At 33.5% G+C, this 16,146-nt stretch overlaps 1 protein-coding gene across 1 annotated transcript; it reads right to left on the reverse strand.

The window, feature by feature from the left end:
• Window positions 1-5,786: 5,786 nt before the first annotated feature.
• LOC140049712 (uncharacterized) lies at window positions 5,787-6,251 on the reverse strand. Its single transcript, XM_072094661.1, has one exon. It carries the CDS (start codon window positions 6,249-6,251, stop codon window positions 5,787-5,789), a length of 465 nt encoding a protein of 154 aa, XP_071950762.1.
• Window positions 6,252-16,146: the final 9,895 nt, after the last annotated feature.

Below are 16,146 nucleotides of genomic sequence, written 5' to 3' on the forward strand. Positions count from 1 at the left end.
ATTATGCCAAATAGCATCATAATTATGCCAGATTTGGCCACTATGGTTGCAACTAAAACTTCTCTGTAGTCACAATAAAACCTCTGTATAAAACGCGTGCCGCTGTCCCACATGTGAACGTGACATGTACATTTGATTTACATATGAGTCAAGATATTCCATGGTGTTCCAATTTATTTTATGTACCCAAAAATCCGGGCGGTTTCCTCTAAACTGCACGAAATCACCGAAAAACAGCTATTTTTTGAGAATTTCTTATAAATTGACCGATTTTTATGGCTGTTTCGACATTGTAATGCCTAATTAAGTACCTACAATGTCATGTTATTTTTAATTTAAAAAAACTTTAAACGTCGTCGGCATTGATTTTTAAATTAGACAATTTGAAAATTGCCCTGTGTTAAAGAATAGGCTTGTGTTGCCAATTTGTTAAGATTTCTACATAAACGTTCATAACGTTTGACCTAGTTATCCGATGATATTGGCTGTTCCATCATGCAAAAGAAGCTAATCAATCAAGCTTTCTAATGACCTAAAGTAAAATAGTTAAGATACTTTGTCGACACAGCTCCTTTTTTGAAGCAGTGTTTTGGTTGATCAGTGACCGACTAGTGTTAAAGGAGAGGCGAAAATGTTCGAAGTCGCCAAACCTTTCCTTAGCGGTCAGAACGTAACGTTAAAACTAAAATGACAGTTGCTGAAAAACTACTTATCTAAAACGCTTTATTTTTTTACGAAATGTAAGAGTTATTATCCCTTATTTTTAATATGTTAAATGTATTTAAGATTAAGGTACAGGATTCTTTATATAAGTAGTTTTAAAACACTTGGTTTATTTGAAAACCATCGGCGTGGCTTTGCCGTATTGGTGGACTCGTCCATTGTACTAATATGAATAGGATTGTAGCACCTTTATATAAAACGTTGAATTTGACCTATACGGTTTCCATTTCTGTTTTCTAATGTAAAATTAAAATTATATTATTAGTATCTCTATGTAATATATTCATATTGTACTGTACTAGTTAGCATCTACATACCGTTATACTGCACTTTGTTTTGGTGATTTTTTAATGAAATTGTATACACAGGGAGTTGGTATACCATTGGTTCTACTAAAATTATTATTACTTTTATTTGTTTGTGCAATATTTGAAGATTGCTACAAAAATAGAAATAATTTAAATATAATATATTTAACAGATTAAGTGTACGCACTATGCCTATGGAACAGATTACCTATCGGACGTAGTTTAGTATGACACATCTGATATTCTATTATTATAATTATTTTGTTTCAGTTATTGTAACGCACCGTGTTCTTTATATCTTTGATTGTATATTGTTTTTCAATAAGCGTGCGGAGGATTCAGGTAATTTCTCTTAGTAATAGTATTAAAGGGTGACACCACGGCTTTAAAATGTATATTGCTTATTATAAAATATAAACCTTTTAATCAACATTGGTAATAACCGTGCCTAATTTTAGACAGCACTCAGGCAAAAGTTAAGTAGCTTCTTAAAAAAAAGTTGTTCTATAAGACAATACTACAGTCTGTACGCGTGTGAAGTGGAACTAATTCGCCTTAAAATACTAGTTTTAAAATATCATAATTAATTAACCTTTTAAATACCTGATAATCAAAGATGTGCGCGCGTGCAAATTAACAAAATTGACTATTTATTTACTAAAGCTATAATGATGTTTTCTATTCCAGAAACTTTGTTGTTATGGGAACACAGTAAGTGATTGGTGTAGCTTCACACTAACGATATATTGAAACATTATATTAATTAGTCTCCTTTACATAAACTTTGGTCATATGCGACGATTTGAAATTCATATAGTTTTAGTATTGATATTATTACTGAGGTGTAGTAGTATGCCACATGTAATGTGGATTGTTGAATATTGTAATGTATTGATGATAAAAAGTATATTATTATTGTCACCGAATTAGTCATGATATACGATGAATTTAAATCAGTTATAAGGTATAGTAGTATTATATCATTATTGTAACCGAATTAACATTGTTAAAGATTTATAGAATACAAATACTGGTACGTAATGTCCCACACTCTACACTAAACATGGCCATGCTTTTAATACTGAACATTTTATTACATTGACAAGTCAGATTGTAATAATGTACTTTGTATCGAAACTATACTAAATGACCAAAAGGTGACATACACTTTTATCAAATCATATCCTGTTTTGTATCGTTGGATAGATATAAACTATGCAATTATTTTAACAATAATATTGTTTGTACATTATAAGTATGATGTAGTCATTATTTGTTTATCATTGAAAGTGTAAAATGTTAGAATTGATCATGATCTTTGAAATTATAATCATGAATATTGTCTCAATGTTAATAGTTAAAGTAATCTTTTCTTTATTTTATATTATTTATTTTATATGTCATTTGACCTAAGCCTAAATAATATGAAAGCAATATTTAGAAAATAATTAATATTATATATCTATAATCCGAATGTGGATATTGGTATAATATGAATAATTAAACGATTTTCTCTCTGGGCTTCCGCTTTAAGTGAAGACATTATTTTATTATGACCTACATTAGTAACGTTCTACCGCTATTTTTATTGAAGATAATCATGTAACTACTAATCACCAGATGTAAACAACAAACGCAGCGCATTAGAGGTCATTTTTATCCGACGAAGAAGAACCCAAACCATCAACAGAGACGAAGGCGCCCATCAGACACGTGAATGAACCTGTCATTTCTTCTGAAGGATCTGTCTGAGCAGGAAAGCGAAACTCCCAAGCAGGTTAGTCTCACTAATTTTTTTTTCGAAAATAATTAATAAATTTCACATGCCTTACCGTTACATAAAATGCAGAGTGTAAATAATCTCCGCGAAGCCATAGTAATTATGTCATTAACATGCATACTAGTCTAGAACAAAAATCTGAAAAGAGGCCTAGAAATCAAGATAGGGGAAGTGGAATGCTACAGGCAGTCAACATAGCCAGATATCAATCCCTTCTGATCACTCTAAGCTTTGTTGACACAATGTTTTGCCTAGACTATACATCACTTCAAGTAGTCTTCTAATACTAATATCGGTACGTGTAATTTTCACATGATATCACGATTTTCCGCTAGACAACATCGACCAAATTTGCTTCACTCGTAACATCTCATCCCCTCCCCTAAAAACTCATGTCTACTATTCTGTTGTACCATATCATGATACATTTCAAACATTCTTGTTTTGAAGATGTCGATATCTTGTCGTCTCTGCTTATCATTACTGTCTCAAAATCCACGTCAACATTGGCAAATGGTGGGGTACCGCAGGTTTTGACTTATTTTTCTCTTTTCCATTTATATTTAATAAGAGTTTGCTCCGTTTATCCAGTAGGATTCACTCAGCTTTGTTGGCATGGTACTTCTATCACTGTGACCATACTTGAAATGAGTATCTTGAATAACGAAATCAGCAACAGTTGGTCCCATAGAAATGAAAATTGGTTGCTTTTTAGTCGGCTGGAATTATATTGCTTTTATAGCCACAAAAATTGTAAGTACTCTGGTTTTCAGTGTCAACCACAAAAACATCTACCCTTGCGCGTGTACTTTTCGCAGAAAATATTTGGACGTTTAGCTTAGCACAAAAATTCTGATTAAAAGTATAAATTCGCACTACATTGTGCTGCATCGACGGTCGAAAATAACCGTTGAACAAAAGGTCATGTAGCTAGATCATTACGTAATCTTCAACACGCCCGTTAATTAATAGAACCATGGAGAAATAAGGTAGCTAACTTATTTCTCCATGATAGAACAAAAGAGTCTTAACACTATTATCGGGTCCTGAGTTGTATGTCCAACTTGTAAAGGAAATATAAAGTTGGTTGAGTATGTTTCAATGTTTCGGAAGCTTTTCTGTACTTGTTTATTTATAAACTGCGTCATCAGTTATTTTTCTCATATTGTACTTAATTGATTTTAAATCAATTGGAGCTCATCAGTTATATACATTATAATGATTCCAGATTTGACAAAATAATCAAAACTGATTACATTAAATGTTTTAATATTTACATAAACAATGGTACGAAGACGTAAACTTATTGTGAGCTTCTGCATTTAAATTATATTATTAAGAGGTTAATTAGGTCTATTTCAAATAACAGTTCCGAATATTTGGATGTGTTGCTTATTCTCGAAATTGTCTTTTATTTCAAACTCACATAAACGGGCAATGAAATCTCCGTTATTAAACACATTATTTTAAGCTTATTCAGTATTATTTAATAGTATTATTCAATTATTATATATATATATATATATATATATATATATATATATATATATATATATATATATATATATATATATATGTTGTTCCTTTTTCTTCTTCTTCTTTTTACTTGATTAGATAAAACATGTTAGTGAGAAAATGCCAATATTTTAGTTAACATTTATCATCTAATGATATTATTTTAAGTATACCCACAAATTGCACTTTTTATGTATACTTAAATAGGTTGTTATTTTCGCATATTTGTTGCTGTTAAAATAATAAATATTACACTTCAAAAAACTTTCCAAAAACAGTGGTACACACCAATGACAACAAAAAAGATGTGAAAACAAACTCTATTTTACGTTCTTGTCACTATTAATATTTTGAACGATTGAGTTGGAAGAAAAGGTGCGTTATGTGCAAAGGTAAAATAAAAAAAAGATATTTTAAAACCAATGTTACACTGTAAAAATGATTTCGGAAAAGACACAAATAAAGCATTAATCAGCAATTATCACTGTCTACTCATCAACCAAACTACTGCACCAAACGTGCCGCAAAGCAAATATTCAATTCACAGTCATTCATTTTTAATTTTGTTAAAAATAATGTATGTATTATGAAAACATTTCTTCTGGTTTCGATTCGTATAATGATATAAGACTAGTAGTTCTTTGATAGTAAACCAATAAAACTTACGTTGGCAAGACAGTTTCGTCTAGCTGTCATCTTGACTTCTTCAGTTGCTATGATGCGTTATGTCTACGACTGGTCTACTTTCCATCCACTAGATGTTTTTGTTGTGTAGCCAGGGGACCAGTCGTCGTCAGAAGCTGATCGTAAATGTGAGATAGTTGGTGCGCGCCTTCGTCTCTATTCATCTTTGTATTTTTATTTTGCTTTCTTATGCTGATGCTTTCTTTAATTTTACGTTTAAGCCAAACTTGTTCTTTGTGTAGTACCTCTATCTTATCCCAGTTAGGTATGTGGTTGTGTGTGGTCATATGGTCCGTGATCGCTGATTTATGTAAAATGGAGGACGAAACTTTCCGTGATGCACGCGTCTGTATGTTCTGTGTGTTTTCCTCAACATCTTTCTTGTGTTCTTTAATTTGGTTTTGAGTGCCCTACCCGTTTCCCCAATGTACACCATCTCACAGTTGGTGCAACCCACTTTGCAGACAACACCACAGGAATCCTCTTTGCATGCTTTATCTTTCGGTCGGACGATTAAGTTTTTTATTTTGTTAGATGGTTTAAAGTATGTTCGTATGTTATATTTTTTAAATGTTCTCTTGATTTTCTCTGACAGGCCTTGAATATAAATGGGATGGATATCGACCCTCTTATGTCTTCTGTTTCGGGGTGTGTGTCCGTTTTTTGTTTATCTTAGTTACGTTGTACCTTTCTAATCGTCCATGTAGGGTAGTTACATTGTTTAAGTGAAGTATGTATATTCTTAGTTTCGTTCTGTTTGTCTGTATTATTTGTGATTATCGTGTTACATCTGTGTAGAGTGTGCGGATAACGGATAACTTGTGTTGTAGAGGATGATGTGAGTTAAAGTCCAAGTATTGATTTGTGTGGGTGGCTTTCCTAAAAACTTTAGTGTTGATGTTGCCTTCCCCATCAACTAAAACTAGTGTATCCAAGAATGGGATAGAGTTGTCTGTTAAGGACATTTCTTCGCAAGTGAAATTAATGGCATCATCGAAGTGTTGTAATAATGGTTGTGTCGCATCCTTGGGAATTATTGTTATAATGTCATCTACATACCTTTTCCATATCCTCGGTTTTATGTCGGTATGAGCTGTAGTTATTGCCTCATTTTCCAGCCATTCCATAAATAAATTCGCAACAATCAGAGAACATGGACTACCCATGGCCATACCTGAATTTTTCTGGTAGATATCCCCTCTGAAATATGTGGTGTTGAGTACCAATTGAAGCAATTCCATAATGTCGTTGATATGTAACCACGTTCTCTCTGATAGTTGTTTATCACAGTGTAAGCGTTCTTCAGTTATTTTGAGAGACTTGTTGTCTGGTGTTTTGGTAAATAATGACACTACATCATAAGAGACCAATGTTTCATTTGGCTGTAACTATCAAAGAACTACTTATATCATTAATGTATGTATTTTTGTATATTATTGTAATATTCGATGTTTTTTTTTACTATTATAATGTCAATTATTATCCTATTGGAAATAAGGATTTAGGCGAAACCAGCCTAGTAATTTGAATTTCTACAGACGCCCATTAAATTGTAAAATTGTTATTATTTTTTTTAATCAAACTGAATTATATAGCACCTGTTATTAATAATATTTGTAACAATTACATTGTTTGGAAGATCAACTTTAGCACCTGCCTTGAGCAATATAGTGCAAACGGCTGTGTGGCCCTTTTCTGCAGCCGTATTTAAAGGTGACCATTCATTTTGAAATAATTACAAACATCATGTTATTGTAGTCTTCTACAAAAAGCTAATTAATATTGTATTTAAGTCAATTCTATGTGATCAAGAAAAATTATCTTAAAGGCCAGATGAGGGGAAAGAATTCCTATTAATCTTACATTCCAATATCTATATTTTCCCCTATGTTTCATAGTTGATGGGATTTTATTTGTAATTGGTCAGATGTTTTGCTCTACTCTGACGTAATTTATTCTTCATATTAAGTACATTATTGAGAACACTTTCGCATTCCAATTAGTTCTCGGGTGGGACTTGAACCCACGACCTCCAGATCGCTGATCTTTCGCTGATGACTAGTGGTTAGATTCAAGCCCAAAGTAAGCAGCGGGTACTGTACCAACAGGGTTGTAATTTTATTAAACAACTGTGGAGAGTAGGGCAAAACTCCATGACGCAAAGCTACTCCAAAGTAGTTTAATACAATTACAACCCCCGATTTAATTTGTGTTACACAAGATTGTTGAAAATAAGCACTTTATTATCAGTCAAATTACACAATGTAATATCTATTCTTTTGTACACAAATGTTGAAAATAGAGAGGCATTTTAATTTATTGATGATAAAAAGTTTATTATTACTGTAACCGAATTAGTCATGATATACGATGAATTTAAATCAGGTATATTAAATTAGAAGTAGTCGTGATCTTTGAAATTATAATCATGAATATTGTCCATGTTAATAATCTAAAGTAATATTTTTTTTAATGACGTCACCTTTATACAATAGGACACCGGTTTTTGTAGAGAGTTCGAAATAGAAATGGTTAGGTTAGTCAGTGTGTGCTCTAAATTGAGCTGTTTTTACTTCACAATATCAATTTAATTGGATCTACCAATTAGGTCAGCTGCTGTTGATTCCTTGTTTTAATGTACGCAGCTCTCACAACATACAGAAATTAAAAGAGTAAAATTAATGTTTAAAGTACTTCCTTTAATATGCACCATCCACAATAATGTCAACATTTGCAAAGTAATTCCAAAACAAAGTAAAATCCCAGAGATATCCAATAGTAATAAAGTGTAAATAATAAACTGTAGAGCTAGAGCTGGTAAAAGAAAAATAATGGCTGCGGTGCACTTGCACAGACCTGTACCCTTGCACAGGCAAACAACAACTGAACAGATCAAAAGAAAATTAGGACAAAGGAAAACAAAGGAGAAACAGCACACTGTGCACACTTGGAAAATAATATGTAAATGAGAATGCAAATAAGAAAGTAACAGAATAAATGAATATTCATAGGGCAGAAACTTCTATAATAATAGGAAATAAAGCAATATAAAATAAATACATGCACTCTGCAGTAACATGGCTCCCTCAAGGACGTAAACTAATTACATTAACATTGAAGTCCTTGTAAATTAAATATAAAAGTTCTTGTTGAAACATAACATATAAGTACACTCAAAAGTTCTAATGCATATCCAAGCAAAAAGTTCATATTAAAATAAACAAATTTCTTGATTCCATTTTCTCAATACGCATCAAACGGTTGGCTCCCTGACTGGGATTGGACCACTTCAAGAATCACTAGCCACTAACAATATCAACTTGTGAATAGGTCGTTCGTAATGACCACTCTGATGACGAAGTTTGACCTTCCATACGAGATCATCCTTGCTCTTCATCACTTCCACAATTCGACCAAGCTTCCAATCATTGCGTGGTGCATTTTCATCCTTGATGATAACTATGTCACCTACACAAAAATTCCTTCTAGTGACGTTCCACGTTTGTCTGGTTTGAAGAGTGGTGAGATACTCGTTACGCCACCGATGCCAAAACTGATTGGCCATAAACTGGACCCGCCGCCATCTCCTTCGGCAATATATATCACTTGCCTGGAATTCGCCTGGTGGTGGTAACAGAATATTTGACTTCATTGTCAACAAGTGATTCGGTGTGAGTGCTTCTGGAGCTGTAGGATCTGAAAGATTGTTTACAGTTAACGGACGTAAATTTACAATACTCTGTACCTCACAAAAAAATGTGCGAAAAGTTTCGTCACACAGATGATCTCCACAGCTATTCAATAATTGTGTCAACGCACTGCGCACAGTCCTTATTTGACGCTCCCATACGCCTCCCATGTGACTTGCTGTGGGAAAATTAAGTATCCATCTACATTGCTGGTCACGTAGAAAGTTTTGCACTTTACAGAACTCGTTGATCGCCCCAACAAAATGTGTTCCCTGGTCCGATCGCATCTGGTATACTGGACCTCTTATGCTTAAGAAACGTCGTAAGGCGTTTATGAATGAATTTGTTTCTAGTGAGTTGACTGATTCAAGATTTATTTATTTATTTCGTTTTCTTTTAGTAGGGTAGCCCTCTCTGTAATAAAATAAAACTGCTCTTCCGAGGGGCCCTACGGCACATTTAAACAAAATTTGAAAACAACTTAAACTAAACTTAAACTAAAACTTAAACTAAAACTAAACTTCAATGCATGTTCTCATTATTATTATACTTTTATACCATATTTAAATATATTTCACTGGAACCATCCTAGACCACCGGCAACAATAAATGAATCTTAACAAGTGATTTAAAACGGTTATAATTGTTTTGTTTTCTTAATTCATAAGGTAGGCCATTCCAGAGTGAACTTCCATAATAAACAAAACTACGTTTGTATATTTTGAGGTTACATCTGGGCAAATACAACAGATTATTTTCATAGTTTCTGGTTTGAATATTGTGTACACTACTAATATATTGCAAAACATCACATAAGTATGAAGGTACAGATTCTTGTAAACATATAAATATTGTACAAATTGTATGATATTCAATTCTTGTCTTAATTGTTAGCCAACCTAAATCATAATGCATTTGTCTAACAGGAGTTCGAATATCAGCACCTAGTGTTAATCGTGCAGCTCTATTTTGTACCCTTTGCAATTTTAAAATATGGGCGTTTGAACCAGTACCCCAGACTGTTGAACAATAGTCAATATGTGATAAAAATAGAGCATTGTATAATCTTTTAATAATTTTAAGAGATGTAAAACTTTTCAATCTATAAAATAGATGTAGAATTGTTGATAGTTTTGCACATATAGAATCAATATGTACTTTCCATGAGAGTTGTTCATCAAATGTAAGTCCCAAATATTTAAACGTTTCAACTTTCTCATCTCAATCGGAATGTTATCAAAAATTACTGTTTCATCTGTTGTTTTATTAACACGTGCATGAGTACCAAAAAGCATGTATTTGGTTTTATCAATGTTTAGAGTTAATTTATGTTTATCTAACCATTGTTTTACATTTTCCAACTGTTCAGTTAAAACTGTTGTAAGCTCTTCATTTGATTTACATGCATAAAAAAGCGCAGTGTCGTCTGCATAGAGGACTGTTTTACAAATCCCATCAACACTATCATGTAAATCATTTATGTATAAAATAAACAACAAAGGGCCAAGAATTGAGCCTTGTGGTACCCCATAGTTGACATTTAAAATTTCAGATTTTTTTCCATTAAAATTAACAAATTGTTTGCGATTTTTTAAATAATTACTGAACCATGCAAGCTCAGTGTTTATCATTCCAAAGGTGCATAATTTACGTAATAAAATATCGTGGTCTACCGTATCAAACGCCTTTTTTAGGTCAAGAAAAATTGCTCCAGTTACCAAGCCATTATCAATATTTTTATATATATAATTGCATACATCTATCAGTGTAGTAGAAGTTGAATGTAACGACCTAAAACCAGATTGATTTTTACATAATAAATTAAACTCATTTATATGATTCATAACTTGATTATGGATGCATCTTTCAAAAACTTTCATAACAATAGGTATAACAGATATTGGACGGTAGTTGTTAAGTTTATGTTTACATCCTCCTTTATAAAGCGGAGTAACCTTAGCACATTTCCATTCACTTGGAATAACACCAGATCTTAATGACCAGTTAAACAAAAAGGCAAGACTTTGAGAAATTTGTGAAGATGCAATTTTAAGTAACCTAGCGGAAATCCCATCAATTCCAGTAGCTTTTCCAATTTCTAACTTTTCCAACAAAGCTTCAATTTCATTTTCATTAATATCTTTAAAGTTGAAACGTTGTTGAAATTGTGATAACGATTCAACGGTAATATCGTTTTGGTTGTCATTAAAATGGGATGCAAGTTCATTAGAAATTGAACAAAAATATTTATTAAAATGATTAGCAATATCAGTTGGATTGTTTATTTCATTACCGTTTACATTGAGAGTTGTTTTAGTTTGTTTCTTTTTACTGCCTTATTTGTCAAAAAGACAGCAAATTGCGCAAAGGATGGACTTATTTGATTCTTTTGACACGAAGCCACTATCCCTCTCCATTTGGTCTCAATGTAAACTGGCAACTTATTAAGAATCTTGCAATTCTCCGCAGAGTAGTTAAGTATGCCTAAATCTGGGATTGTGGCCTGAGCAGCTACAATTTCATTGATGTAGTCAGAAAAGTCGCGTAACCCTACGTGATATCTTCCATTAATCTTGGGCCAGGAATCCAACTTCTTCAGGAATGCCTGTGCTAAAACGGAGCTGTGACCATAACTATTGCGCAACTCTTGCCTAGCCTTCAAGTACGCATTTTCCGTTCCAAGTAACAAGTAGTTCTCCACCAAGCTTTTTGGTTTACCATCCAGATGTTGTCTTAGCAGATACAATTTTTCATTAACTGAGACCGCCTTACATTCTATCAAGGAAGAGAATGCTGCTTCCCACGTAGGAAACTTCAGTGGGTTTCCATCAAATTTCTCCACTACAACAGGCGGTAGCTTAAATGAATCGGTAAGTTGACGTAAAATGTTAGTGTCATAAATGGATACTTGATCTGGTCGCACATCAGCTGCAGGCACACCTACAGTAGACGACTGAATAGATACTACAGGTACACTCTTAGATGATGATATAGAAGTTGTGTTAATTGATGAAGTATATAGATACGTCGAAGGTGTAGGCCTACTGCCAGATGACACACACACCGGAACAGGAAGGTAAGTCATTGGTACATTCACTGGTGCTGCACTAAATGGCACCTAAGTACTAGGTACTTCTGACGACGCACGAATTGGAACGTAATTTGACGTGGGATGTATACTCACTGATGCTGTACAAACTGGTAAGTAATTCACAGGTACACCAACTGACGACGCACTAGTAACGTAAGTTGACGTCGCACACACAGGCACGTAGGTAGAGGTGTAAATTGGAACGTACAGTGATGGTACATTAGCATAAATTGAACTTGCAGGAACTGTGTACGCCTGAGAAGCTGTTGAATTAATATTAAAGTTAGTTGCAGGCATTGTACTAGAAGCAATAATATTTGGGACCTTGGTAACAGTAGTGTTGCGTACCTCTGCAAATGATAATGGTTGGTTAATGTTAGTGGAAATAATATGGGTGGAAGTGTCTATTGCCGACTTTGCAATATAAGTAGAAGTAGAAGTGGCAGAGGTACGTACAGTCACACTCGTGGTTGTAGATACATTTGAGGAAGGAATAGTAAATTGAGCTGATTCTGCAACAGATTTAGATCTTGCCACAACTGCTGTTGGTTCACCAACCGCCTTTGGTAGATCATCAAGGAATTTCTGCAACCCAAGAGGAATGTAATCATCGTCATCGCCACTGCGATGCCTGTGAGTCATCACTCACTACATCCTCCTCACGCAAGACATCTATTCTAGCTTCCATCTTTGCTAACTCCTTCTGTTGCTCAATCAAAGAATTCTCAAACTCAATTTCTAACATCTTCTCCTCCATCTTAAATTTATGTTCTGCCGCTTCACGTTCAACCTTAAATTTATGTTCTGCCGCTTCACGTTCAACCTTAAGTTTATGTTCTTTAAGTTTGTGTTCCATTCCACTAAATTCTAATTCAGCTTTCAATTCTGTCCTTTTGGCTTCTTCGAGAACTCTTAAGTGTTCCCTTTTTGCACTTGACGAAGATCTCCGGGAAGTAGAAGAAGCATTAGATGAAGGTTTCGACTTCCGAAACGAATGTCTTGATGAATGAGAGTGATGTGAAGAATGTTGTGTTGAGTGCCTAGAGGAATTACTTTTCACTGAACGACATGGTTTCCCACTAGCTTGTACATTACCAGATGTATCTACACCTAGATTCTCAGCTTCGGCAACTTGACCTCGTCGATGCAGATCTTTTGTCACTTCATTATGCGACAACTGCAACATATTAGTGTATTCTTCTCTTTCAACAACATTCAAAAGTGGACATAGCTCTGAGTATACTTCACGTAGTATTATCTCCTGGTCTACCATGTCACTTATGATACCCTCATTTGGTTCTACGGCATCACTCACAGCGTCTATAAGTCTGTGCAACCGCCTCCTTTCACTAGTAAAGGCCCTAATCTTCACATCACGATTATATTCGAGACCCTTCTCAGTTAACGTTCTCTCTCTTTTCTCCATAATTATTACTATATAATTATTTTTCTTTTACTTTAATTGGATCTACCAATTAGGTCAGCTGCTGTTGATTCCTTGTTTTAATGTACGCAGCTCTCACAACATACAGAAATTAAAAGAGTAAAATTAATGTTTAAAGTACTTCTTTTAATATGCACCATCCACAATAATGTCAACATTTGCAAAGTAATTCCAAAACAAAGTAAAATCCCAGAGATATCCAATATTAATAAAGTGTAAATAATAAACTGTAGAGCTAGAGCTGGTAAAAGAAAAATAATGGCTGCTGTGCACTTGCACAGACCTGTACCCTTGCACAGGCAAACAACAACTGAACAGAACAAAAGAAAATTAGGACAAAGGAAAACAAAGGAGAAACAGCACACTGTGCACACTTGGAAAATAATATGTAAATGAGAATGCAAATAAGAAAGTAACAGAATAAATGAATATTCATAGGGCAGAAACTTCTATAATAATAGGAAATAAAGTAATATAAAATAAATACATGCACTCTGCAGTAACAATCAAATACCTCAATTTGTTTGAAATCTATTTTTTGCGATCATTGATTGTCTTCAATTTTTAATATTGGTTCTGATTTTTAAACCATCTTGAGAACAATGTGAGCAGAGTTTGGATTTGATTTACGCATTATCTTTATGAGCTTAATTGTTGAAGAATCACGTACAGCTATTACTGCATCGGAAAATTTTGCATATTAAAGTTTAACTAAAATACACCATAGTACCCTGTGTTATCGGAGAAATATTCGGGAAAATATTACACACCTGTAAGTTTAAGTGCGCAATCATATTGCTTATAATAACTTTGGAAGCACGCTTCGGTATTGCCAATCGCAATGGTTTAGAGCAGGACGCCAAACTGTAGGATATAGCTTTAGGATTGGGTGCAGGTAGTGGTGGTAACTGCTGTAACATCAACAGGGCTTAATGTTAACGAGAACACGGGGTAACGACACATTTATCAAGAAAGATGCTCTTGATCATCATTTTTTAAATACGATGTATTTATAATTATATGGACCTCAACAAAATCCATCTAAAGTACCAGCAGCATTGGTTGACAAACCCTTAATCTTTGGTCACATACTGACCGTCATAAAGCTTTATAACCAGTCACATCAATGAGGAACTTAATTACACACTCCATTGTTTGCAAACTGGTAAGTAATACAACCCAACAACACTGTCATGATGTAATTAGGAAAAGAATGTTTCAATAAAAATACATACAGGAGCTATTTTGGCTTGGTATTATGTACAAAAGCCCTAGAAAACATCTTATTTTATTGTTTTAGTTTTCTTCAGAAATATAACTTTTGATTTCATATTTTAAACACGATATTTGTATTCGAGTATTATAATACAGTATGTATAATTTTTCAATACAGGTAGTTTTTTTTTTGTGTCTACTTGCTTAATTTCTGTTGCAAAACGCTGTGATGGAAATGTTGCTTTCCACGTAAACGTACAATAAGTGCAGATAATATTAGAGAGGTTTCGCAATCTTAGGAATACGATAACGAAAACCTGCTGGAGTTTTGGAAAACCAAGAATGCGTACAAAAAAATGATGCTTCAACATGCTTATACGTGGGCTGAAGACAAACTTTTAGTCCTAAATTGAATTGGCTTATTTTTATTATAATTTATAGTTTACTTAAAGTTATTATTTACACAATAAGTGAAAATATTTTGCTAACAAATTATGATTACGTTATTGTGAACCTTTTGTTATCGTTAAATTTATAAACACAGTTCAACAATTGTTAACACGTATTTTATTCCTATTCATGTCAATCGAATTTCATTAAACTAAAATGTTTCGATTTACCCTTTTTCTACCAAATCGGAATTGGAAAACCTTATTCTTGATGGTAATAATTATTATGTATGTATTATTACACTGTATAATCGATGAAGGAAACATTCATGTGTAAATATACAACAAAAATATATATATATATATATATATTCTCATCCGTTAAGTTTATCATTTATTCAGTGTATGGCTTCACTGGTAATTGTCTTAAAATAAGTGCAAAGTACAACAATTTAGACAAAACAGTACGGTATTCAGTACATTCAGTTCCTCAATAACTGTTACGGAGCCTATTTGTACAAAAGATGGTGGACCGCTAACGTACACCTTAAACACAGAATGGATCTTTTTTTCATTTTTGGAGGAGATGGTAATAACAGTCCGTCGTCGTTTCAGCAAAGATATCTCCGAGTTGGAATAAGAAACAACAAAACATATCCATCTAGTGCACTGTTTTACGATGAAGTTATGTGGAGAAACCACTGTGATCTACTGTAGCTAAAGTAACCGATATTAGCTTCGATGATTCACTATGGCAAGAAGCATTACTGTTTTTGATGATCAACTTTAGATAGCATGGTAACCAACGTGGTGATGTTGCAACATGTTAAGATGCATAGCCCTTAATGATTTATATGAAGTAGGATTTTTTAAAAAGAAATACTTCAATAAATAGTCATAATACTGTAGGTTGAAGCCTTGCAAGTACCAACACAAAGCGTTACTGGAATTCATCAAATCCACAAGATATAATAACAGAAATTTAATGTATGAAAATGAAATGTGAACGAAATTTGTATGAAAGAATGAATAAAGGTGGTGGTTAACCACAAAAGAGAAAAAAAAAAGATATAATAATGTTTGGAGTATCAATCTTGACTTCAACTGATGGATGTGCTGTCTATAACGCAAAAGCTAAATAGACCTATCATCCAACGTCATCTCTAAAGTGAAACTATTTGCCAATTATTGCATTCATAACACAATTCCAAGTACTGAAGACGTTGGAAATTGCAAACAGACTTTGTAAGTGAACGAGAAAAAGGTGTTAAAATGCTACTAAATGCTTCTCCGTGAGAGTTAAACACA

This window comes from Antedon mediterranea, chromosome 5 (assembly GCF_964355755.1).
Source record: "Antedon mediterranea chromosome 5, ecAntMedi1.1, whole genome shotgun sequence".
Lineage (NCBI taxonomy): Eukaryota > Metazoa > Echinodermata > Crinoidea > Comatulida > Antedonidae > Antedon > Antedon mediterranea.